The sequence below is a fragment of the Ctenopharyngodon idella genome, chromosome 12 (assembly GCF_019924925.1).
Source record: "Ctenopharyngodon idella isolate HZGC_01 chromosome 12, HZGC01, whole genome shotgun sequence".
Classification (NCBI taxonomy): Eukaryota; Metazoa; Chordata; class Actinopteri; order Cypriniformes; family Xenocyprididae; genus Ctenopharyngodon; species Ctenopharyngodon idella.
The window spans coordinates 9,283,080-9,309,865 of record NC_067231.1 but is presented as its reverse complement, the minus strand read 5'-3'; the positions used below and the strand labels follow the sequence as shown (position 1 = coordinate 9,309,865).

The window sequence follows — 26,786 nt, the reverse complement described above, 5'->3', positions numbered from 1 at the left end:
TTAACACCGATTGCTAATTATTCATAAAATGTACTGTTAAAATTTTGAAATATAAAATTGATGCGTTCTTTCAACGTACGGAAGTAACCAAAGATAGAAATGACTTAATGACGCAATCTATTAGCCAATGACGCGATCAGAAAGCGACAGTTCGAATCGTCTGATTCATTCTAAAGTGGCAGAATGTGCCAACTCTGATGCGGAAACGTTGCCAAAATCGACGATTAAATGGAGTAGGACACTCACAATCAAATATGTATTTTGTTTTTGAATAGCTAATCTCTTTGACCATGAAGCTGGTTCATAAAGACATCGAGAAGGATAATGCCGGGTGAGTGTTTGAGAACCCATGACTGTGTATATCTGTACAGCACTTTTGGAGTGGAGTGCTGTGGCAGTGGCATCATGCAGTAATGGTATCATATGACAAAACCTGGGTTCTTACTTGGTATAAATAAAAACATGATACATTTTTGTTTGTTGAATTGATTCGGAACGCGCCTATATCCCAAAATGCTGTCAGTGTTTGTTAACCCAGTGCTTTGTTGACAAACTTGGCATGTTTCACGCACAATATTGCCACAGCCCAAAAATGTGTTTTCGTTTGCTGTATCGCACCATACAGACCGTATGGGGCGAGTCCTTTGCGCATATATAGAGAGCAGTAGGGTGGAGCTGCCTGTTTTATTAGAGAATAACGATACTAGTTAAACGCTACAAATAAAATAGGGGTTCCACTTTCTAGCACTTTACGCTTCAACTTCAAATAACTGATAATCTAAGCAAACAATATAGTTTACATTACTTCACCATTAAACTTTTACATATAGCCGCAAACAGCAATTACGGTTCCAGCAGTTTGAAAAGTAGGCTAGTGATGATTAAATAAATTTAAATTAAATGAAAATGAGAAATGCTGAAATAAAATAAGGTCAGTTTTTTATGTAATTATTATTATTTTTTTTTTTTTTTCAGTTAAATTATGCCAGAGTGCACTGTCCAACCACCTTAAGTATTTTAATGTATTTCTAATTCTGAGTGAATCAGAATATCGGATGCTAAAATTACATAGCGGGCCAGGGTTGGGTTTTGGGTTGACTCATTTGAAAACATTTTTATTGAATTGAGGTCAGACTTACTTAACTTGTAAAATATATATATATATACAATATATATAATTACTATAATTTAGTCTGACTCTCACCATTAAATAGCCATAGTAGTTGGTATAACTGCATTAAATTTCAAGCAAACAAATAAACCTGAAATATTATTTATCATCATTATTTAAGGGTAAGAAACACCATTTATGATACCTTTCCTGTCAGATTTTATACTTTTATGTCAGAGCCAATAGCCTCATGGGCAATATATATATATATATATATATATATGTCAACACAAACATGATGATTTCTGTTACCAACAATGTATATTTTTTCTTTTAGTCAGGTGACACTAATACCGGATGAAGCAGAGGATATGTGGCACACCTACAACCTGCTACAGGTGGGCGACAGCCTCAGAGCCTCAACCATCAGGTCTGCCTCTTTCCTCCCCTAACCACACTAACCTGTCTTTTTCCAGTTTTGGTTTATCACGCTTAATATCAGAGATTTTGCCCATATGTTAAATGATGAAAACAATCTGATGTCATAAACAGGAAAGTGCAGACGGAGTCCTCCACGGGCAGTGTGGGCAGTTCACGTGTGCGCACCACACTAACTTTATGTGTGGAGACGATAGACTTTGATTCCCAGGCCTGTCAGCTCAGAGTCAAAGGAACAAATATCCAGGAGAACCAGTATGTGAAGGTCAGTGTGCATTTTTAATGGTTTAGTACTTAAAAAAATATATATATTTTTTAATGTATTATTATTTTGTTTTACTGTTTACTGTATTTTAATGCTAAATTTACACCTAAAATATAATTTATACTTCATACGTTTGAATATTGATGACAAAAACATTTATAATTGGCATTGACCCTCAGGGGATATTCCATATATTATTTTAGTCTAAATGTGAAAGCTGGAATGAAAGTCATATTTCTTGTCTTGTGTCATATATAGATGGGTGCCTATCATACCATTGAGCTGGAGCTCAACAGGAAATTCACTCTCGCCAAAAAAGTCTGGGACAGTGTGGTGTTGGACAGAATTGGTAATGTCTTGGTGTGTTTTTAGTGTATTTTCGGATTAAAATGTGCTTTTCTAGCTAATAACAATTTTAAATACTATGTAATGTTTGAAATTTAGAACTATTTTGTAAAAATGGATGGTGATCATGTCTATCAGGCTGAATTTTTTTTTTTTTTTTTTTTTTTTGTCTTGCCTATTTGCATTCACTTAAGACATACCTTTAATCCGGTATCTTGTTACATTATTTCCCGCCTAATCTTGAATGCTTCCATTGGTGATCAATGGAATGAGTATAGAAATGGTCAAAAATGAGTACTGAAATGGAGCACAGAAGATAGAACGTTGTGTTCAGAATAGGTCCAAATAGATTTCAGCCAAATAGTGATACTTCACTGAATGGCCAATTTCATGTGAATTTAGTGTATTTTCAAAATACTGTATTCGTATTTAAATACTTTTTTTTTTTTTTTTTTTTTTCACACAGTATTTTGTATTTTTATTTTAAATACATTTTCATGTATTTATGCCCATCTCTGCTCATCATCAGGTTGTTTTTTTCCATCCTGATCTATAGAGCAGGCATGTGATCCCGCTCAAAAAGCAGATGTGGCTGCTGTCGTGATGCAAGAAGGTCTGGCCAATCTGGTTCTCGTAACTCCAGCGATGACCTTACTCAGGGGGAAGGTTGAGGTCACCATTCCCCGCAAGAGGAAAGGTAGCTGTGCTCAACATGACAAGGTGAACTGATAAAACTTTGCAACAATAAATCTGACAATGTTTTTGTGTTTATCATTATATTAAACACATGAAAATATCTGATACCACTAGAAGTTTATGTTGGGTAGCTATAGGTTGTTGGTAGAGTCACCCAAATCCAATTTTCCCATTAATTTTATAGTAGATCAATGTGAACTATACTTCTAACTTTACCAAGGGATTTCAACTTGAATGTATATAGGTTATGAAATGGAATGTGAAAAAAAGGAATAAAGAGACAAAGAGAATATGGCTTGTGTTAATGTTAGGATTATCTCAGCGGGCCCTCTGACGACGTGTTTCCACATTTATTAACATCATAAATCATTTGCATATTTGCTATAGTTTCACATTCACAAGTTTACCCAATTATAACGACTTCCTCTTCTGAGAACCCCAGAAATGTGATTTTTATTTTTGTTTTTAAATCCTTTTTTTTTTTTTTAATCCATTTAATCCTTGAATTTTAAATTTAACTTTTAAGAGTCTAAGAATGATAACAAGATGTTGTCACTGCTGATATTAATTCTGGTTGCGTTGTACACATTTTGTACAGAGGTAGTAGGTTCTATGCATATAAAAAATTCACAAACACTGTCCAGTAATAGGATGAGCAGGCAGTGTCTGCTTGTTTTCTGTTAGGAATATAACAGATGCAACTATTGTTACTGCATGTATGTTTCAAAATATGATACACAGGTTGTATACAGTGACACTGATGTGTTCTATTTCAGGCATTGGACCGATTTTATGAGGCTGTCATGCAGGGCATTCTGAGACACTTCAATTTTGATGGTATATTTTTTATTTTTTTTATTGGATCAGAATGTACAATGAACGAATAAATACTGTTTTTTTTTTTTTTTTTTTTTTTTTTGTATAATTTTTATGTGTTTCTCAGTGGTGAAGTGTATTCTGGTGGCCAGTCCAGGCTTTGTGAAAGATCAGTTCATCTCGTACCTCTTTAAAGAGGCGGTGAGACAAGACTGCAAAATTCTTCTGGAGAACAGATCCAAATTCATGGTGGTGCACTCCTCATCTGGACACAAGTATTCTCTCAAAGGTCAGGGTCCCTTAATCCTCTCTTCACCTTTTAAAGTAGGGATGTGCAAAACCTTAACCCCCAGTTTCACAGACAAGGCTTAAAGGAACATGCCACTGTTTTTGAAAATAGGCTAATTTTCCAACTCCCCTAGAGTTAAACAGTTGAGTTTTACCATTTTCGAATCCATTCAGCCGATCTCCGGGTCTGGCGGTACCACTTTTAGATGCAGCTTAGCATAGTTCATTGAATCTGATTAGACCGTTAGCATCTCGCTCAAAAATGACCAAAGAGTTTCAATATTTTTCCTATTTAAAACTTGACTCTTCTGTAGTTACACCGTGTACTAAGACCGACGGAAAATGAAAAGTTGTAATTTTCTAGGCTGATATGGCTAGGAACTCTACTCTCATTCCAGCGTAAAAATCAAGGTACTTTGCTGCTGTACCATGGGTGCAGCAGGCGCAATTAAATTACGGAGCCCCTGAAAATAGGCTAACTTCCGTCAACATAACCAACATGACCACCTGCTTGCACAGGGAGCATGCCTTGCAACCATGGAGACATTTGTAAGTATCTTCTGAATTCTATTTACTTTGGTGCAGATCCTGAACTGTATCTATCTGAACCGGAATACACTGAAGATGAGCTTTTGGAATGTGAAAGGCAAGAAAGTGTGGCTGAACAGACTGGGGCAGAAGGGAGGAGGAGAGCAGATTCGTTGGAAGTTACCTAGCTGGGAACTATTTTCAGGCGCTGCGTAATCATTGATATGGCAGCAAAGTTCCTTGATTATTACGCCGGAATGAGAGTATAGTTCCTAGCCATATCGCCCTAGAAATTCGCAACTTTTCATTTTCCGTCAGTCTTAGTACACAATGTAACTACAGAAGAGTCAAGTTTTAAATAGGAGAAATATCGAAACTCTTTGGTCATTTTTGAGTGAGATGCTAACGGTCTAATCAGATTCAATGATCTATGCTAAGCTGCAGCTAAAAGTGCTACCGCCAGACCCGGAGATCGTCTGAATGGATTCAAAAACGGTAAAACTCAACTGTTTAACTCTAGGGGAGTTAGAAAATGAGCCTATTTTCAAAAATAGTGCTGTGTTCCTTTTAAGCTAGTCCCAGACTAAAATGTTTGTTTGAGATGTTTTAACTGAAAGTAACTTGCACTGACACGTCCTAAAATATGTCAGTGTCATTGGTTTGTCTCAAGATGCACACCAGTAATGTTGTTTTTTTTTTTCTAAGGCACATTTATAAAAACTACTTAAATGTCCTAATTGAACTAAGGCCTAATCCTGGCTTAATCTAAGCCCGGGCCTAAATTTTCATAATGGCTTGCCAAGGTTTATGGTGATAGCAGTTATAAATGGTACAAGGGAAGAGGCTGTGAAAAGGGGAAAACATTATGTTCTTAAATCATTATCCTAATGAATAGAATAGCATTAAATAATGTCACTTGCAGCAAAACTCTGCAGGACATTGGCCCTCCAGGAGCATGATTGGAAACCACTGACATAAAGAAACACATTGAAAGTGCAGTATTGCACATACACTGACAGAAAACATTAGCTTTTATTTGACAGAAACAACTGTGTGAGGGGCAGCACAAAACCTGATTCCCAAACATGCATAGTAAGTGTGTAAAACATTAATACAGTCATGGCCAAAAGTTTTGGCAGTGACATAAATTTTGTGTTTGTGTCAGTATTTGTATATATATTTTTTCACATTTCTATGGTGTACTGAAAAACAATAAGCATTTCAAAAGTTTTAAAGGGACCTATTTTGCTCCTTTTTACAATAAAGCCTCGTTTCCACCGAAATTACCCGCAACAATTTGTCCCAGGGACATTTTTTCCAGGAACTTTTTTTCCCCAGACCTATTGCTAGCTGCGTTTCCATAGCAGTCTAAAGTACCATGAAGATAGTCACGACTTTCCAGTTCCCCATCTGGATTTTGTCCTCCGTGTATAAGCTTAATAAAGCCTGAACCTCATTGTCAGTCCAACGATTGTATTTTTTAAAAATGCTGCGTGGAGTCAACGAATCAAAATGCTGCGTGAACTCAACCAATCAGCATGTTCAGCACCAAGTCCCACCCCCCAAAAGTTCCAGAACTTTGAAAAAGTACTACCTAGCGAGCAGGTACTTTCTGAGGGAGAATTTTTTTACCCGGAACTTCATTTAGACCCTGGTTCCTGTGGTCGAAACACACCGAGTACCACCCCAAAGTTCCTGCGGTGGAAACGCGGCTTAAGTCTCAGGTGTTCCCAGAATGTGTATGTGAAGTTTCTGCTCAAATTACCCAACAGATAATTTATTATGCCATGTTGTAATTGCCTCTTTTTATGTGGAAGCAAAAACATTGTTTTCGTGTGTATATCTTTAATTGTAAATAAGATGCTGCTCCCCACCCTGCTTTTCAGAAGAGGGGGCGGAGCCTTTACATCTTATGCCTCAGATACTTCTGCAACAGATACTTTTTGATTATCATCTGAATCGTGGTTACACTAACGAGACATTGCAGTTCTTCGTCATCATCAAATGTTGTTATTATTTGCTTGCTTTTTAAAGGCATATCAGTTTAAACTTTTGATATGTGGTTTTCTGAGCATATACATCCAAAGCATGCGCACAGCTTCTGGGCCAAATCCTGACCGATGGCGATCCATTCTTGCCTTATTAGTGCTTGGGGTTAATCAGAGTTTGTGGGCTTCTGCTTGTCCACTCACCTTTTGAGGATTGTCTACAGGTTCATGTGATCACTCTGTACAATAATCTAGAAACAATGTGAATCAACACCACAACAACAGCAAAACACAAAATTTATGTCACTGCTAATACTTTTGGCCATGACTGTACAGTGAATTAAACAATGCAAAGGTATGAAGCTAGCTGCTTTTACAAGTCAGGACCATTATCAGAATAAAGATAAGCATCTGCTTGCTGGTTTGGTCAACAACACACAATTTAATCTGATTGCGCTATATTTTGTTTCATTTTCGTATTTAGTTGGTAAGTAAAAAAAATGGTGAAATTGGTTTCATCACTAACCGTATGTACACACAAATTTTGTGCGTGATGTGTACGAACATTCAAACTACACTCAAATTTATAGTAAATTTAGGAACAATTGAAACGCATATAAACAAATCACATACTCTTGGTGGCCTTATAAATGTCTTAGATTAAGATTAAGATTAAGACTAAGATTAAATGCAGATTTATGTATAGATATTTAATCTTGCATGTAATTCATCATATGTGTATGCAGTATATGAGATTTTTTTTTTGTTTGTGTGTGGAAACCCTTTATATGGGTGTGTTTTATGCAGATTATTCATCTTGAGCATGCGGAAAAATAATAAATAATTGAATATGCCATAATTCAAAAGAGCGTTTGACTGGACAAAAATGTGTATACTGAGGAGAATTTCGTTTTATTACCTTTTTATGTAGTGTGTAATATAGCTGTTTGTTTAAAAAAAGAAAAAAGTTTATTTAGTCAACTTTTAGTTTTTAAAGTGACATTATAAATTTGAGATTTTCCTTCTACAGAAGTGCTGTGTGATCCAGCAGTCACGGCTCGATTGTCTGACACCAAGGTGACAAAGTTTGGATTTGTACATTTGCACATATAGCACAGTGTAGTCTTTATTACTATGAGTTTTTTTTTTTTTTCCTGTTTTAGGCAGCTGGAGAGGTCAAGGCTTTGGAAGACTTTTACAAGATGCTTCAACAGGAGCCTGATCGAGCATTCTATGGGTGATCAAACTCCTTGCCATTTAAATGAGTCATTTCTTTCAATATTACACACAACCTGAATGAGAACACATTTGCGTTTCAGGTCAATGACTTGTAACATATTATTGATACATGATCATTTAACAGTCTTTGCATTCATTAATCTTTTGTTCTGGACAGATTGGCTCATGTGGAAAGAGCGAGTGAAGCTTTAGCCATCGACGTCCTGTTGATCAGTGACAAACTATTTAGGTACTTTTGAAAGTAATAAATTCATTATTTGCCTTGTTTGACTTCATATAGAAAAAAAAAAATGTGTGTGTATATACATATATATATATATATATATATATATATATATATATATATATATATATATATATATATATATACATATACATATACATATATATATATATATATATATATATATATATATATACATATATATATTATAATGTATGTGTGTGTGTGTGCGCATGTACTTACATTTTTTCTTCTTTATGATAGACATCAAGACATAGCCACCCGCAGCCGGTATGTTCGGCTTGTAGACAGCGTAAAGGAAAATGGAGGAAATGTCAGGTATTTATACATGACTTTGCAATTCAGTAAAGTCATATATTTATAGTTTTACCTGCTTTATGGAAAATATTTTGCTCTTGGCAGGCACCAATAATGTTGAGTCCCCCCCCTCCCCCCCCCTTTCCTTTTAGAATATTCTCAAGCCTGCATGTATCTGGAGAACGTAAGTTTCTTTTTCGATGTCTTTGTTTCAGAGAGAATTTTTTTGGATCGTCATGTGACTGAAATGGTGTGATTTGTCTCTGTAGAGTTGAATCAGCTGAGTGGAGTGGCGGCCATCCTGAGGTTCCCCATCGCTGACGTGTCTGAAGCTGAGGAGGACAGTAGCTCCGATGAAGACTAACATTATGGTCTTGTGCAAAAGGATCTAGTATGAAAGGTCGGAAATTCTTCACATTTAGGACTAAATGGAATAATAATACATAATGGCCTTAATAAAGGATTTGAAAGCAGTTAAAGCATCACAAAAACGTGGATAATTTTGGTTATTTGTGATTATGCAATTATAAAATAATCTTACTGAAAGTTCAACTTTTCTATGTACACTACTCGGAATAACACCCATTCGTTCCATTTTTGAATTTCATTTTCAGCAGTGATTGGAGTGCATTCAGAAAGTGGTTTGCTTAATAGACCAATTCTTTGTCAGTGTCACAGTTTACGTCGCACATAAGTAGTGGCAAACATACCCAAATAGTCAAACTCAGTAAAGCATAAACACAAAGTTGTTTAATCCATTTACAAACTTGCAAAATGCAAATGCAACTTACCTAGCAACACAGTTGCAATTTCCAGTCATTATGTAGCTTAGATTTAATGTAGCTACTTTCTTCGTAGACGACGACTCATGTCTTACACATCACTGTCTTGGCAATACCTCTGATCACAATACACGTGTCACACTGACAGCGTTTTGCTGTGTAACATGCTAACAGCTCTGCCACTAAAACCCAAAGTATACTTAGTTTTTTATGAATACGTTAGGGCAGGGGTGTCCAACCCTGCTCCTGGAGAGCTACCATCCTGCAGATTTCAGCTCCAACCCCAATCAAACACACCTGAACCAGCTAATCAAGGTGTTGCTTGATAATTACAGACAGGTGTGTTGGAGCAGGGTTGGAACTGAAGTCTGCAGGACGGTAGCTCTCCAGGAGCAGGGTTAGACACCGCTGCGTTAGGATATGTTTCAGGGTTGCCAATTCTGGATAGCAAAACTAGCCCAGTGACCCTATTCCAAATGATCAAAACTCAACTCAAATTATGCCACTCGCATACCTAAAATACATATTTTACAGTCACTGTTATGCGTTATATTCAATTTCAAATTGAAAATCACTATATAAAAGTAATCATAAACAGTCTGCTTTAAAGGAGCTCACAGGCTTCCTACTAGTGCCCCTCCCTCACAACCCTTCGTCTAGCACAGTTATATCATTTGTAGAATGTAAAATGGATAAAATATTTCAATACAAGCGTTTTAGTCAAATGCAATTTGTGCGCTGTCAAACTTTTTCCCCACTGAAAAAAAAACCAACCCATGGCAACAGTTTAAAAGCCCAATTCCGTGGGATAACCACAGACTTGGCAACCCTGATATGCATACAGTGTGCGTGACATAAATTTCATCATTAGCATAGTAGTATGAGCTTACTGTATACACGCAGCCTGGTTTTTCTAACCATGCATATGCATTGGTTTGAAATTTTTTGCACTAATTAATTGGTCCTAGTGTTAATTTCGTTAACAAATCAATGACAAAAATGACTTTTGTTTCTATTGTTGACGAATAAAGACAAGACTAAAATGTAGTTTTAAAAATATTTAACTTTACCAAAACCTTTACCTATTTTCTTCACCAAAAAAGAGGAGAAATATATCATAATGTTTTTATCAAGCCTCCACGAGCTTTCATGATTGGGGTTGCCAAATGTTGAGTTTAAATCCCCAAAATCTGAGCTTTTCCTAGATGAATACATTTTCTGCCCTGTGTCTCTTACTTAATCATTGCAACCTGGCAACCATGCTCGCACGCTTTCTCTACACTGTGGAAAAACTTAGGTTGGAGTTCCATTGTGATATTCTGCTCAAATGAAAGTGTAATACAGCCAGTCTGTGTTCCTTCATGAGCCGCTTGTGTTGATTGCTTTGGCTAAATCTGCAATCAAACCTTCTTGGTGATGAACTGTAATAAATCCAAACATGAATCTTAACTATGTTGTTTGCTAGTGTGGTTGCAGAATAAATGCACTTGCGCAACCGATCTGTGACAACACAAAGTCTTATTGTTTCAATAGGAAAAACCTAATTTGGAATTAATAAGAATTTCACTGTTTTAGCTTTTGAGTTTTACTAGTTGTCATAATGTAGAGCTTGTTTATTTATATAATAAATCATATTAAAAAAATTCAAGGAAATAGATGAGTAAATAAATAAAATAAAACACGTGTATGAACTGACATTCTCTTGGGCTTGTGCTTATAGGTGAAATTACAATAATTCAGACAAAATGTAAAAAAACAAAATAATTTTTTTTTTTTTTTTTTTTTTTTTTTTCCAAATGACGACAATCATAATCAGACCTCCTTTTTTTTTTTTTCTTTTTTTTTTTTTTCCCCAAAGGAGTGTGTGAGTAGTTGACTCCATTATTTTGTGCTTCTTCATAAAGTACTATATTTTAGTTGTATGTGCTGATATAAGTTCATAGTGTATTTTAAATGTTTTCTGCTTGGTTCAGAATTTCATCTTCAGTTTCCTGTGTGAAAAGTCAGTCATGATCAGTGTTGGGGGTAACGCATTACAAGTAACTTGAGTTACATAATCGGATTACTTTTCCCAAGTGACTAGTAAAGTAACTCATTACTTTTTCAATTTACAACAAAATATGTTGCTTTTTTCACATTTATTGACTGACAGCTCTCCTGTCCCCATGTTGAGAGAAATAAAGTGCAGAGGCATTGTGTGCGCTCGATGGTTATTGTAGTTCTAAATGTGAACGTGCATTTATTCATCTCACTTGCACAAAAACATTCATTATTCATTAAAAAAAAAAAAAAAAAACAGTGTGCAATCTCAGAATTTTATGCAAACCTGTAATAATTAACTATATTAAATTACACAAATATACTTTATGTATTTAATCTCACTTTATTTACGAATGTCTTTGCTGCTGACCTTCAATGATCTAATTCCACCATACTAATAAGCAAAAATTACTTTAAATTTGATTTAGAAATAGGAGTGTTGAACTTCCTTCTCCTGTATCCAATTGTTCTTTAATCCAGAATGGCAGCAGAGCTAAAAGGTTTGTTTGAGCTGCGCCCTCTACTGTACTGGCATAAATATGCATTTCCTTCAGCCTGAGGCTTATTCATTTCACTTTTGGTGTGAAAGGGCCTTAACATTTATAACTTTTTTTGTTGTTATTAAAAAACAAGCAAGCTGAGCCCAGGTGGAAAAAAAAGTAACTCAAAAGTAATGTAAGTAACACAGTTAGTTACTTTTTTTTTAGAGAGTAATGCAATATTTGTAATGCATTACTTTTAAAAGTGACTTTTCCCAACACTGGTCATGATGCTAAGGTGTTGCTGGGTGGCTGAATGAGTAGAAGAGCACATCCACAGGTTTCCGTGACTTTCTGTTCTGTATTTTTGCCCGTTTTCTAGTCTTTATCATAAGTTCAAGAAATAATAGCACACCTCAACAAGCCACACAATTTGTCATCATCAATGTCTAAAATGAAAAATACTGCACTGTTGAAAATATGAGAGTACGTGCTTTATAAACTTTCACTAAGCGTGCCTAGATTACTTCAGTGAGTTACAGAGAAAGACTTTCAAGTCCAGCTTGTTTAATTCAAATATTTTATATTGATATACATTTCATATTTCACATTTATAGCACCTTTTAAATAGAAATCAAGTTTGCCAGCAGTAATGCTCCAGGATACAGTCTTCTGGATTGAATTTCTGAACCTTGGAAGCATAAAGTGCATTCAAAGATTATCATTTCACATTGTATTGGGGTTTCCCTTCACTACATCTTATTTCATTTTTTAACAATATCTTGCCAAAAACTTCACCAAAAATGTACACACCAGTATGGCTTTACAATATATATATATATATATATATATATATATATATATAATATATTTTTAGGATTTGTACAATGGTATTCTTTGGTTCTCAACTCAAAAATAGGTCTGTTCTGATATGGCTGTAGCCAGCAGTGAAAAACAGTGCTGAATGCAAATTGTGTACAATTCAACTAACCATATAATTGTGCGTGCATAATATATAGGCCTATCAACTTTTAAAAGAAAAGGGACTCTTTCCATATATTGTCATTGACATCAAAGGTTGTGTGCCCATCTGTGGAAATTCATCTCTCATTTTGTAGATGTAAATAGGATATAGTATACCAAAGAAAGTACCATTGCATTTGATATGACGCTTGATATGACCACCATCACACTGAGATTTCTTTAAATATCATGACATATCAGTCTGCAAGTTTATTCACCAGGACAGTGATGTACCTTTAACCATGTTAAATCCTCCAGCATGCCCCAGTGTAAGTACAGAATGGACAGGATGACCATGATGTGCATTATTTGGTGACTATTTAACCAGTAGTCGAACCGTCCGGGACTGAAACGCTCAGGCAGGCGGGAAATATTGACGAGTCCTCCTAGCAATGCCAGAGCATCCATGGTGAAGTAGAGACGAAGGGAGCCGGGGCTTCCTCTGCCTGTGCCAGTCAGACGCAACATAAAGAGAAGGAAGCGGAAGAACGCCTGCCAGGCGAAAGATTGCAGGCGGTGCACATTACTTCGTGCAGTGACAGCGCAGTGAACACCATAGCCAGAGAGGAGGAGATATGCCAACATCGCCACACGACGGGAAGATGGGTAACACAACAAAGTTATGTAAATGATTGGCAGAGCACCTGCAAAAAGAAAAGTACAGTGAATGCATTGAACTTTGACCTTTGAAAGAAGCAATGATTCTTGGACTCTTGAAATTGTTCAATACATTATTAAGGTTCTCTCTCTTTTTTTTTTTTTTTTTGCAGTGATGCCATAAAAAACCTTTCAATGAACATTTTGCCATTCACCATTCAGAAAATAGTAAATGTGTCAAGTAACATATTATGACATATGAAATATAAACTTAAGCATCATATTTGACACATCAGGCTTTTATGGCTCATGTAGTATGAATATGTACAATATGGAGCTCATACTCAAAGAGGGAAAAAACACCTGAGTTTTATTCAGAGGCCCAAACTGAGCAAAAATATGCCAGTTGTGCAGTTGCTGATATTTATATGGCCAAAAAGTAAGTTGGAATTCTGATAGCTATAATGGTATAACAGACTACATAAAATACATATAAATATCAGTTGTCACTCCCAATAATATTAGTAAGATGGTATTTAAATGGTTCGTTTTATGATCAAAGCTTGGAAGTTTTAAATGTTAGGGGCAAAACCTAATGCAACACAAGATGATGATTAAGAGATAACTGAGAGTACAAATAAACGTTCTTCCAAAGCCTGATATATCACATTTGACACATTTTAACATGCTTTTTCAAAAACAAAATAAAGATGATCAAAAAGGGGGACATATTTACAGTAATACTAAAAGGCATTTTACTTCTTTATGATTCTCCCATGATAGAACGTATATGGAAAATGCAAATTCCTTTTACTTGGGTTTAAGAAAAAAAAAATCCTGACTTTATATTCATGCAGTAGTGTGAATGAGAAAATGTACCGTGAAAACATGTCCTGTTACATGGAGGCCTGGAGGCCTGGAGGCCTCCCACCACAGCACATTTTCCAAGTGTTAAATATTTTTACTGTAGCCTACCAATATTTTATGGTAGGCACTTGAACTTCACATACAGGACATTGAGGACAAGTTATTTCTGTTGCCTTAAATTTAAATATATTTAAATTTTCTGTACAAGTCATTTAAACTCTTTTTTTTACATAGTTGAATCTTAAAAATGAAGTTGAAATTGGTTAAATTATTTTTGTAGATTAAAGTAATGGAAAAACATGTCATGACTTATTGATCGTATATTTTTTAAATGTACTTTTTTTTTTTCATTTGCGATAAATCATTACACTCATATGTACACCAAAATATGAAAGAAATGATCTATCGCTCCCATTTCATCTTCACTTTAATATGACTGAAGTTGATTCATATTTAGCTGTAGAAGCCCTATGATGGGCTGGCCATCTGTCCAGAAAGTTTCCCCTGCCTTCCTGCCTTCCTCTTCCTTCCTAATCTCATCAAATAAACCTGGCATTGTATTATGAATATTGTTGGCTCCTTGCTTTTGTTCCTCTCTTCTGAATTGCTGACTTGCTAAATACATATATGTAAACGCAAATTCTAAATTTGGTAGGCACTCACCAAGAGTGTTGACAAGACAGACGCCAACCATGTCGAAGCACAGCAGTGTGTCATAAATAGGCGCTCCACCCTCATGATTCATGAAGAGATGGTAGAAGACTGAACAAACAGTGGGAGACAGACAAGCCAGATAATGCACCACACCAATCCACCACTCATCAACTTCAGCCCATGGGATACTCACAGGCAAAAACAGCAAAAAACAGATGAAGGGGATACCTGATGGACAAAATACCAAGAAGAGAACATGTTACTGGTTTAGAATGAGTGAAATTAACTACTGCAATAGAGTTGGTACAGTGAGCAATCCAAATATGTATTCATTAACAAACTTAATAATAATGTTTTTTAACCCAGCATGCACTGTAAATAGGAAAATATGCAATTTGATGCAGTTGCTGATATTTGTATGGTCTATAAGTAAGAAAAAATTCTCATGTAAATCAGATTTTCTTGTAATGTAAATCAGATCTTTACAGTATAGCAGACTATTTCCATAAAATGAATATATCAGTTGTCACCCAATAATGTCTTAGTACACTGAAGTAAACCCGAATAAGTTGGCAAAACTCAAAAAAATTGAGGTAGTCAGTTTAAGCAAGCAGAACTGGCTCATAAATTATTTTTGTACTTGTACATTTTAATTTAACTTGAAATATTTGAGGAAGCTAATTCATACATTTAACTTAAAATATAACGCAATCTGAACTTAAATATTTTAGTAATGGAAACTTGGCTAGCTTTAACTAGCTAATTTAATGAATTCTAACTTGCTAATTGGTAACAAAGTTTTGATAGCATAGCATAGCAATTGCTAAATGAGTACAGCAATAATAGAACATTTAACATCTGTTCTTAAACCAAGCCCATGCTCCACCTGTCACCATGATGGTAACCCCAACTCTTCTCAAATTAGCATAGCAAAACATCAAACACTACTAAAGCTCCCACTTAAAATTAATCTTGCACAAAACATATTATATAACACTTAATTTTAGCATTTTCTCTACCTTTTGAATGTCATGGTGTGTCAATGAGTGTCAATGTAAACGTTATTTTTAGGTTTACTATATAAAATGCCTTTAACTTCCTAACAAAGCATGACCTATCAGTCAGACGACAGAAGGCATGTAGTAGATTGTGTACAACAGGTTTTTCAGCAAAGCTTTGTTGATAACCATGTTGATATTTTAGAGTCCTTAGAAATTTGCGTATGAAATATGATACAGTAGGCTTTATCGGTCTTTTTAACATGAAGACATGGCTTAAAATGTGTTACTTCTTAATTCTAAAGTCCAATAAAATTCCAAAAATAAAAATCCATTAAAATAATCCTAAAAACTGGTTTTAGTTCCTTCCAAAATATAGGCCTCCAGAATTTTTACTGCACTTTTACTGATCACACCAATTATACATCATCACTTCCAAACCAGCAACTCTCTAACGCGGATTAGGTGTAATCCCATGTAATGCAATTTACGCACCCTTCTGAAGAGAGTTAGTGGGTGAACAGTGGAGAAAGTAGCCCTGTATTTCATGTTCAGAAGGTTCCCCTCCTCTGTGAGAGCCTTAGGATTTCCCCACCTTGTTTCTTTCCCATCAGTGGCATAATGCAGGCATTAATTGAATTTTAACATGCCACAAAATTCCTTTACAGATCCCTTAGTTTACAGTACACTGTATATTAAATTTCTAGACGTTACAGTACAAATTATGCATTTTTTTTCCATACCATGTGTATAGATGTTCCCAAATTCATTATGCAGATAGAACAAACTTCGCAGACAGTCTCTGTAAGTGGATATAGGCCGGTATCCTGTCAGGACATACTTGTTGAACTGAAGATGTGGTGGTGAATTCTTAAAATCCAGAAGTTTTGGCCCAGCAAATAAATCCATAGTAGAAAAAGTTAAATGTGCTCGAGTGTCCTTGACCACCTTCTTCATCTTCCTTTGGCAGGAAAGCCTGTAATCTCTTCAGATGTCTTAAATCAATCTATGAATGCATAGTCAGTTAGTTTTTAGCTAACTAGCTATTTTAGCTAACTAGTGATTGTAAAAGTTACTTTCTGACACCAGATACCCATTGTCTTGAAAGTACTGACAGGTAGAACTGCAGCAACTAGTTGCTTGCAGAGAAGCTGTGGGCCAATTTACTGCTACTTAGTGTGTAGCCAATCAGCAGGCAGCAGTCAGGCTCAGCAGAGGTCAGCTCATGGAAGATTACAGTTCCTTAAGTACAAACACTAGCCTGCTGATAGACTTCGACACATCTGCTTTTTAATTCTTATTACTAACATTTATTTCAGAAACTGTCAATATAATCCTGGGATTTTTTGAAGTATAGGGAATAGGTATAAGTATAAGTATAGGGAAAACTGGATTTAAATGAAAGATTTAAATGAAGGTTGGATTTAGAGTTTATCTGTATTTATTCAAAACCATACATAGCCTTACCACAAGAAATTAAAAAGTAATAAATAACAATGGCTTCTAAAAAAAAAAAAAAAAAAAACAACTACATAAAAAAAAAAATACAAGGAATTAAAGAATTTAAAAACAAAGAAAAGAAAAAAAGATGCATCAGATATAATTATATTTAATCTAAAATGTCTTCATTTGTACAAGCAGCTGTTTATTTTTATGGCAAGGTACCAAATATTAAAAATACATTAAAATACAAAACTAGAGGCTAAGGAGAACAAAGGCCTCAAATAAAATGACAGAAAATGTACAACATTCACAGAAACATTGTGTAAAAAAAAGAGAAATCAAGTGAAAATACACATTCTTGCAGCATGAACTTCCACTTCAAAATTATCCTAAGAAAAAAAAGGGAGGTATGGGTTAGAAAAAAGCATTATTAGGATTCATATGATTTAATTTTTATTATTGTTAAATGTGTTTATACTGTACATTACCCATACCTTGGTATTTATTTCCAAAGAATCCATTCAATTTGTATTTGCCTTCCTTTCCTGTTAAAAAGAACCAAATTTTAATGTATTAAGTTTAGAAATGGCTAAATTTAGATTTTAAGATTTTTTTTGTTTGTTTTATTTTGATAGGATAGGTGTCATGCATTAAATTGGTGGAAAATATTACATGGCTAATTGCAGGTGAAAATATGATAAAAATGTCAATATTCAATATATAGTTAACAGTTCATTAGTCTAGCTGTTATCAGTTGTAAAGCAACTTTGCATGATGAAATAGAATGTATGATCTCTCAAGAGTGCTTTTATTAGCATCTTACCTGTCTGAGAGTCGTCATGTGGGTGGATATGGAACTTGAGGTGCTGCTGGATGTGGATCTGTTGTGGTGGTGCGGGCTGCAGCATTAGAGCGGGCAGCTCAGGCTGAGGGACGATGGGTGAGACAGGCACCTCGGGAACAGTGACGGGGACCGAGGAGGAGCCGTCCAGTGAAAGGGTGCTGTCTAGTGAGGTGACAGCTGGGATGTGAGGAGCGGGGCCCACAGTGGGAACACCAGGGAAAGAGACAACTGCAGGACAGTCAAGAAAGACAAATGGTGGAATAATTGGATTTGAGTTCTCTCTCAATTTATTTGAAATGGAAGAATATGTGGCGATCGGTCAACGGCAAGGTTAGAAATTAACGGGGTTTGGGACAAAAAATTCCACCAAAATTAACAAAAATGTCCCCCAAATTCAAAAAATGCCCCTCTGCTGCAATTATGAAATATACAATTATCACGTCTATGAAAGGTTATAATCCAATTTTTAACTCCATTCACAACCACACAGTCTGTAAATAACAGATACAATGGTGGTCAGAATTATTGACACCCTTGGTAAATATGAACAAAGATGACTGTAAAAAATAAATCTGCATTGTTTATCCTTTTGATCTTTAATTCATAAAATTAGCAAAAACCTAACCTTTCATTGAAGTAAAAGAACTGAAAGTGGGGGGAAAAAATCACATTATGAAATAAATGTTTTTCTCCAAAACACATTGGCCACAATTATTGGCACCCCTAGATTTTTTTATGAGTAAAATATCTCTGAAGTATATTCCCATTCATATTTAAATTTTTTTAGCACACCAGGGTGATCATGAACATGAATTCGTCCAGCCATGACTTCCTATTCCACAGGAGTATAAACATGAGGAAACACAAAGGCCAAATTCCCTTAATCATTCACCACAATGAGTAAAAACAAAGAATATAGTTCTGATGTGCAGCAAAAGATTGTTGAGCTTCACAAAATAGAAAGTGGCTGTAAGAAAATAGCTGAAGCATTGAAAATCCCCATTTCCACTATCAGGGCAATAATTAAGAAGTTCCAATCAACTAAAGATGTTACAAATCTGCCTGGAAGAGGACGTGTGTCTAAATCGTCCTAATGCGCGGTGAGGAGGAAAGTTTGAGTGGCAAAAGACTTTCCAAGGATTACAGCTGGAGAATTGCAGAGATTAGTTGAGTCTTGAGTCTCAGAAAGCCTAAAAAAAAAATTATCAAACAGCACCTACATCCCCACAAGTTGTTCAGGAGGGTTTCAAGAAAAATCCTCTGCTCTCATCCAGAAACGATCTCCAACATATTCAGTTGTCAGACAAGACTGGAACTTCAAAAGGGACCTGGTTCTATGGTCAGATGAAACTGAAAAAAGAGCTTTTTATCAGCAAACCCACCAGATGGGTTTGGTGCACACATGGATAAAAAGTACCCCATGCCCACGGTTAAATATACTGCTGGATCTTTAATGTTGTGGGCCTATTTTTCTGCTGGAGGTCCTGGACATCTTGTTCAGATACATGGTATCATGGATTCTATCAAATACCAACAGATAAAAAAATCAAAACCTGACTGCTTCTGCTAGAAATCCAATTATGGGCCGTGGTTGGATCTTCCATCAGGACAATGATCCAAATCAGACATCAAAACCAAAACAAAAATGTGTCACTGAGCACGAAATGAAGCTTCTGCCATGGCCATCCCAGTCCCCTGACCTGAACTCTAAAGAAAATGAGTGGAGTGAACTGAAGAGAAGAAGCACCAACATGGAGCTGGGAATCTGAAGGATCTGGAGAGATTCTGTATGAAGGAATGGTCTCTGATCTCTTATCAGGTGTTCTCCAAACTCATCAGGCATTATAGGAGAAAACTCTGAGCTGTTATCTTGGCAAAAGGAGGTTGCAAAAAGTATTGAATAAAAGGGTGCCAATAATTGTGGCCAACGTGTTTTGGAGAAAAACATTTATTTCATAATGTGATTTCCCCCCCCACTTTCAATTCTTTTCCTTCAATGAAAGGTTAGATTTTTGCTAATTTTATGAATTGAAGATCAAAAAGGATAAACAATGCAGATTTATTTTTACAGTCATCTTTGATCATATTTACCAAGGGTGCCAATAATTCTGAGCACAACTGAATGTTGTACATTCAGAGAAACATCAGAGTTTTGAACATTACTTTTACCTTCTGGTTGTACTCTTCCATCTGTATAATCCCCCGTTCCTTGAACAAAGATGGTGAGAGATGTTTATATGCAGATTTACACACCTCAATCTTGTAGATATACACAGTCTAAACAACTGCTTGTACCATATTTCTCTATGGATTGTACATTTGCTTCTTCAGCTCCTAGAGGATCAGGATGGGGTGGAATCTCTCCATCTCCTGAATCAAGCACAAACACACAGAATAAATATTTTATGAATATGGAAGGCGGCAGTGAAGATGTCAGAGGAGGGACAGTGAGCTGTTGCACTACCATATACTGTATAAGTATTACAGTGACAGCTCTATACAAGCGAAACTTGAGGGAAAACTATTTGAGAAAAACTATTTCTCCTCATCCATGTCCTTCAGTGGCCTCCATGTTTCTTGGGTATGACAACATGCTGTGTGCCGCCTTTGTCAGTGTTCTTTTGTGCATGTGGTTCAGTTCAGTACCATGACCAGTTCACACTGGAGTCTGATATTGGTCGCATTTAAAACAATGTGCCTCATGGCACAGATATATGTATTTTTGCTTTAAAGGAGATTTTAGATTTGTATAACAGGCATAATTCCACAATATTTATATGTTTTATTGATGCCTCTAAAGCCTTTGATCGTGTAAATCATGAAAAATTATTTTACAAGTTACACAACAGAGGAGTTCCTAAATCTCTTGTGAGAATTCTGGCTTTTTGGTAAGCTCATCAGTTAATGTATGTGAAATGGGGTGAACTCGGTGTCTGCTCCATTCAACGTATGTAATGGAGTTAGACAGGGAAGTATTTTATCTCCTTTTCTTTTTAATGTTTATATGGATGATTTATCGAAGTTGCTGTACAGTTGTGGAACAGGTTGTATGGTTGGTAACACTATCATCAACCACTTGATGTACGCGGACGACTTGGTGATTTTTTTGTCCATACAGTGCTGGCCTTCAACAGTTACTGAGGGTTTGTTCTCAATATGGCTCAGACTTTGACATTAAATACAATGCAAAAAACAGTAATATTATGATTGTTAGGAGTAGGGAGGACAGGAAACTGTCATTTCCTGACTTCTCTCTGTCTGGTATTGTCCTTAAAGTATGTGATGAGGTTAAATACTTGATGACCTGTCTGATGATAGGGACATTTACAGACAGTGTCGTATGATGTATGTACAAGCTAACATGTTTATTCGTAAATTTAGTATGTGCTCAGAATCTGTGAAGACCACACTTTTTAGAGCTTATTGTACCCCTATGTATACTGTAATGGCGTTATAGAAAGAGCAGTTCAATGTAGCATATAATGATGGAATGAGGCTGCTGCTTAAGGTGCCATGACGGAGCAGTGCAAGCCAAATGTTTGTCAGTGTCGGCGTGCCCACCTGCTCTGCTATGCTGCGTAATATCATGTACAGATGTATGTGTAGGTTATCAGACTCTGCAAATAGTATAATCTCAACACTGACGAACCTGGCACTTAGTTCAGTCAGGTTCTTCTCCAGAATGTGGAACCATTGGCGTTTTTGCCACTATGTAAATATATGATATTGTGGACTCTTGTCTGTTTTTTGTTTTTTTTGTTTTTTTTCCTTTGTCTGTTGTACTGTTGTATTGTATTTCTGGACCATGTGTGTCCTTAATTAAGTTTGATTGAATGTGCCACACAAAAAAATTGGATCTGAGCAATTAAACAGAATTGAACATTAAGGCTTGCAGTGTGAACATAGACAATGATTCCATTGGTGATCGCTTTTAGTGACATGGTCGACCCCAAAGCCACTTGAAGGCAAGCCCGCAAGGTTAGGAAAAAAAAAGTGTAACACCTGCTAACGCTATGGCATGCAGGGAAGGAGACAAAAGGGACGTTTTTTTATGAATGTCAATGGAGGAGAGGCTTTATAAACTGAATAAACTGCTTTTCGGCTTATTTAATGAATAGACAGCTCATCAGCTAATTTTCAAATTGTTTCTCTCTTAAACATTAGTTTTGGATTGATCAATTTTTAGTTTACACTGAAAAAATGCTGTTTTATAAGAGAAATCACGGACAATTGTGTGACAGGTATGATTCAGTTTATGGCACTTCTCATTCATTTCTATCATATCCGCAAACAGAGATTGACTGTCGCACAACTCTGAACGAAATTCAATGATGTCAAGGCTGTAATGTGATTGGTTATTAAAGGGTTAGTTCACCCAAAAATTCTGTCATTAATTACTCACCCTCGTGCCTTTTTACATCCGTAAGACCTTCGTTGATCTTCGGAACACAAATTAAGATATTTTTGTTCAAATCCGATGGCTCCGTGAGGCCTACATAGGGAGCAATGACATTTCCTCTCTTAAGATCCATAAAGGTACTAAAAACATATTTAAATCAGTTCATGTGAGTACAGTGGTTCAATATTAATATTATAAAGTGACGAGAATATTTTTGGTGCGCCAAAAAAAACAAAATAACGACTTATTTAGTGATGGCCGATTTCAAAACACTGCTTCATACCTTTATGGATCTTGAGAGAGGAAATGTCATTGTAGCCTATGTAGGCCTCACGGAGCCATCGGATTTAAACAAAAATATCTCAATTTGCGTTCCGAAGATTAACGAAGGTTTTACGGGTGTAAAACGGCACGAGGGTGAGTAATTAATGACAGAATTTTCATTTTTGGGTGAACTAACCATTTAAGGCACACGTGGTCCATGTTAGCCATTACGCTTTCTCCAATGGTAGGGCCGCGGACCCAATATTATTGGGATTATCTTCCAATAATAAGACCATCTCTGTCAACCCTCAAGTTTTAAATGGCCATATATAAAAATTATTTATATAATTCACGTTAAGTGGTTCTTTGACTTTAATGCACACCAAATTTGATTATTTCACTTATACCATGATCACTTGCTAGTATGGATAATTTAAAGCGGTCATTGGTGTTTGCAGCTCGTAATTTGACTGAACGATAATGGTAATTATTTTTAGTGAATAAAAGTTACAGTGTTTTTATTTGTTATTTTATGTGGGTAAATGTGTTTCCCTCACCTTGCGGTGGCTCGGAATTCCAATGGGAATCATAAATACGTGTTTAGCAGTATGTCAGATGTCCAGATATCAGATATGCATCTCATTTACAATAACATTTGCATGTGGCTCAGAACAGATACGGAAAAAAAAAACAATTCTGATCTCATGCAAATTTCTGCTTACACATGTTTAACAATATCCTGATGTGAATAAAAAATGCCAGTGTAAACGCAGCCTAACTTAGAACGTAGATATCTGAATATCTGAAAACATGACAAACCATAATGGTCAATGGATTGCTGTCCATCGATCTCAGGACCTTGATGCAAAGCCTCCAGGCTTCTGTTTTCTGTTCCGAAAAAAAAAAAAAAAAAAAGGATTAAATGACAGACTTCTAATGATAACAATCTTGCATTTTCTTCAATAAACTAATGGAATTACAGCCAAGTATTTCAATAGTTAATAAATAAGTGTACTAAATAAATAGATGTATGTACCATCAACAGACTGGCCATCAGTCACTGGGCCGAGGAGTTCGTATGACACTGATGGATTACCTGTAAGTACAAAACAACTATTACTTTCACATTAGCCTTAATGTATGCTGTTTGACACATTTCACATACAAAGGAATGATGAAGTGGATCTTTAAACTACTAGAGTATGAATAGGTAAGTTTAAAAAAAAGAGATTGCACACCATATTTAGCTGATTTGGCATCACCACCGAGACTGACAGTTTCTGGATTGTACAGAGATTCTGGAGAACCTACAGAGAGTGGAGAGAATGGACATACCTATCAAAACAGTAATATTATGATATTACATTACATATACCATAGTCTCCAGACATGGCATCAGGCCCAAGTGGTTGACCACCATATTGAAGACCCTTGTTTCTTGAGATAGAATTAAAGAAATATTCACTTTCAGAATTTGTAGAAATAAGACAATGCAAGTTAGAAAAGAAATATCAGTCACCATATTTGCCAAAGGATTTGTCACTACCATATCCAAGTGGCTGACCATTGTAGGGTAACCCTCCAAAATCTGAAAATACAGAAACTTATATTTTAAAATATCTGCAAAAACAGATGTACTTTATGATCAGTCTAAATGCTTTATTAACTTACCATATTTACCAGGGGATTTGGCAACAGTTTCAGGAAGAAAAGTTTGAGAGTTGTACGGTAAACTACCTTGTCCTATTTTGGGGTCAGAGAACAGAATTATTATATATATAAAAATAAACTATGTATTTAACAGCATTCTGTATAATGTTTTAACATGTCTTACAATTGGTTCCCAATTTTTATTGCAAATAAAAAATAAGATTTAAGTAAATGTTAATTTAGCACAAACTGCCTGTCAACTGGTAAATGCATTCAAACAATCATGAAAAAGTGCAAGGGTATATTAAAGCATCTTATCTTTACCATATTTTCCCAATGCTTTAGGATTGTAGGGTTTTGCTCCATAGCGCTGACCATCATTACCTATGAGAAAGACACACATAAATCCATGTGTCCAATCAGCATTACAGTTAAGGTCAATACTAACCCTAAATATTATAAAGAAGATAAAATACCATATTGTCCAGAAGGGTTTGTTTGATATCCACTGGGGGAACCACCAAATGGAAGACCACCAATTCCTGAAAAAATAAGACCTCGCTTATGAAAACTGAGCAAATGTCAGTGTGCAGCATTTTTGATGAGCAATTTTAAAATTAGCCGATAGGATTTTTACTATACTAACCATATTTCGCTTGAAATTTTCCCTTAAATCCTGTTGGTTGCTCACCTTGTGGTCCAGCTATCAGAGCAACAAAAAAGCCTAAATATTAATGAATATATAATCAAATTGTTTCTTATCATTCACATAGATACAGCTGTAATTTTACGTAGTCTATAAAAAAAAAAAAAATCAAAGTTTTGAAATGGAGACCTATTTATTTATTTAAGCAAAACTTAAAAGCATAAATATCTACATATTTTAAAAAATGTGGAAAATGGAAAACTGATTTAAATTAGTTACTGTATTATTTATTTTCTTTGTAGGTAGAGTAAATATGGTATTGCACTAATAAGCCCTAGACTATTGACACCCTAGCACTAAAGCCTAGATATATACACGTCAGATTAAATATTTAATAAATGTATATGTGTCCATGTTAACAAATTAAATTTTGAAAAATCCATGAAGTAGGACATATTCCAACCTGGCTTTTTGAATTTGTTTCCATAGCCTCCATAACCTGTATAGTAAAGACAGCAAAATAAGGGCCATGTTTTTCAGAATTTTAGACAAGCATAGATTTAGATGTTAATTAAAGTGATGTTAATTACAATAAAATGTTATTTGTAATGATTTACCTGCTTTGTAGCCATTGTTCATGCCATGAGCTGGATAACCACCCATTCCTGCTCCAAAGCCTAGTCACAGAACAGTTATATAGGCTTTTTCCCCCCCCAAAGTAACTTTTTATTCAAAGAGGTTAAATGATATGGGATGGGATATGGGATGGGATATGGGATGGATGGATGGATGGGTGGGTGGATAGTTAATGTTTGTAGAGATTTTAATGCACCTGGTTGTGATGACACTGCTCCTTTTCCATTTGTATACCCTGACCCTGCAAATCACATTTTTAGTTTTAAACTGACAGCTTATTTTTGATTCGTCTTTGAACCTGTTTAGGAGTCAAAGCTAACGGACATGGACTAAAATGTCCTCTCTTATTTTTATTTAATGGTGTCATTAAAACATTAAGATTTTTGGTAAGCATTACCAATAGCTTTATCATTTATATGACAGTAAACAAGTGGGGGGGGGGGGGGGGGGGGGGGAATGAGAGTTTACCAGGACTTGGAAGTTTGACCCATTGTCCATTAGGTTGTCCTCCAGGTCCACAATCTTAAAAAAAAAAAAAAATAAAAAAAAAAATATATATATATATATTTCAACAATTAAATATTTTGTAATTAAACCAATAATGTTGGTTTATAAGAGCACAGATAATTTAATGTGATTTAATGTCATATCGATGGATTATTAGGATTTACCAGGCTTTGAAGGTATAGCTCCCAGCACCTGTCCATTTGGTTGTCCAAGACCAGTGAGCTCTGCAGAACACAAACAAGTTATAAATAAACTGAAATTCACTTATCCAATAAAGATGCCCCGATATCACTAGCAGAGTTGTATTACATGCATAATGTTTTACAAAGCAAATTGTTAGGAGAATGCTTCCAAAAGAAATTCCAACACAATTCATAACTATTTTACGTTTTGCTGAATGTGGCTAATTTGTATGAATTCGTACAATCTCATTTGTACATTTTCATACAATGTGCTTGCACTACAGTGATGGGTATTTTTAGGAGTTGGGTTAGGAATGGACTAATGCTTTTTCTAATAATGTTGTTTTTGTATGATTCACATTGTTTGAATTTATACAAAATCACCACCTCGTAACGTTTTCCTGTGAGATCAAGTTGGGAATTCAGGGTTTTATTAAATCTGTCTAGTTAATTTGTTAAAGATCTGTTGTTACTTTTGGGTGGTGTAGGGTAAATCAGTATGCACTACATTTCTTGTAAA

At 35.5% G+C, this 26,786-nt stretch overlaps 3 protein-coding genes across 5 annotated transcripts in view; 1 reads left to right on the top strand and 2 right to left on the bottom strand.

Moving 5' to 3' along the window:
- The first annotated feature begins 82 nt into the window (after positions 1-82).
- On the top strand, positions 83-10,732 carry pelo (pelota mRNA surveillance and ribosome rescue factor). The gene is made up of 13 exons (XM_051914199.1): positions 83-331; positions 1,449-1,541; positions 1,664-1,814; positions 2,073-2,163; positions 2,716-2,879; positions 3,632-3,692; positions 3,799-3,960; positions 7,506-7,552; positions 7,639-7,712; positions 7,872-7,943; positions 8,202-8,276; positions 8,408-8,439; positions 8,525-10,732. The coding sequence occupies exons 1-13, from the start codon at positions 291-293 to the stop codon at positions 8,617-8,619; spliced, it is 1,158 nt and encodes a 385-aa protein (XP_051770159.1). The 5' UTR covers positions 83-290; the 3' UTR covers positions 8,620-10,732.
- paqr4b (progestin and adipoQ receptor family member IVb) lies at positions 10,161-16,692 on the bottom strand. Of its 3 annotated transcripts, none has more exons than XM_051914201.1 (3): positions 16,439-16,692; positions 14,707-14,925; positions 10,161-13,223 (listed from the first exon to the last, which is right to left on the bottom strand). In XM_051914201.1, the coding sequence occupies exons 1-3, from the start codon at positions 16,650-16,652 to the stop codon at positions 12,790-12,792; spliced, it is 867 nt and encodes a 288-aa protein (XP_051770161.1). In that variant the 5' UTR covers positions 16,653-16,692; the 3' UTR covers positions 10,161-12,789. The 3 variants fall into 3 exon arrangements, with proteins under 3 accessions (XP_051770161.1, XP_051770163.1, XP_051770164.1); XM_051914203.1 differs by having other exon boundaries at positions 14,707-14,811; positions 16,439-16,682; XM_051914204.1 differs by lacking the exon at positions 14,707-14,925 and having other exon boundaries at positions 16,439-16,671.
- A 170-nt stretch (positions 16,693-16,862) lies between these two features.
- Positions 16,863-26,786, bottom strand: part of cmn (calymmin) — a 31,406-nt gene continuing 21,482 nt past the window's right edge. Inside the window, 18 exon segments of the mRNA XM_051915695.1 lie at positions 16,863-17,527; positions 17,633-17,683; positions 17,962-18,210; positions 20,152-20,190; positions 20,278-20,352; positions 23,465-23,533; positions 23,682-23,741; positions 23,884-23,952; positions 24,165-24,233; positions 24,317-24,388; positions 24,620-24,679; positions 24,772-24,837; positions 24,942-24,998; positions 25,405-25,440; positions 25,559-25,618; positions 25,774-25,818; positions 26,046-26,099; positions 26,249-26,308. Of these exon segments, the coding sequence (XP_051771655.1) occupies positions 17,523-17,527; positions 17,633-17,683; positions 17,962-18,210; positions 20,152-20,190; positions 20,278-20,352; positions 23,465-23,533; positions 23,682-23,741; positions 23,884-23,952; positions 24,165-24,233; positions 24,317-24,388; positions 24,620-24,679; positions 24,772-24,837; positions 24,942-24,998; positions 25,405-25,440; positions 25,559-25,618; positions 25,774-25,818; positions 26,046-26,099; positions 26,249-26,308 (1,196 nt within the window). The 3' untranslated portion in view covers positions 16,863-17,522.

Coding starts and splice junctions, on each gene's coding strand:
- pelo (XM_051914199.1), top strand. CDS start 291: ATGAAGCTGGTTCATAAAGACATCGAGAAGGATAATGCCGG. Junction 2,164..2,715: donor TGTGGTGTTGGACAGAATTG/GTAATGTCTTGG, acceptor CCTGATCTATAG/AGCAGGCATGTGATCCCGCT. Junction 7,944..8,201: donor ATCAGTGACAAACTATTTAG/GTACTTTTGAAA, acceptor TCTTTATGATAG/ACATCAAGACATAGCCACCC.
- paqr4b (XM_051914201.1), bottom strand. CDS start 16,652: ATGAAGAAGGTGGTCAAGGACACTCGAGCACATTTAACTTTTTCTACT. Junction 14,926..16,438: donor TGGGAACATCTATACACATG/GTATGGAAAAAA, acceptor TTTGTCCATCAG/GTATCCCCTTCATCTGTTTT. Junction 13,224..14,706: donor CTGTCTTGTCAACACTCTTG/GTGAGTGCCTAC, acceptor TTCTTTTTGCAG/GTGCTCTGCCAATCATTTAC.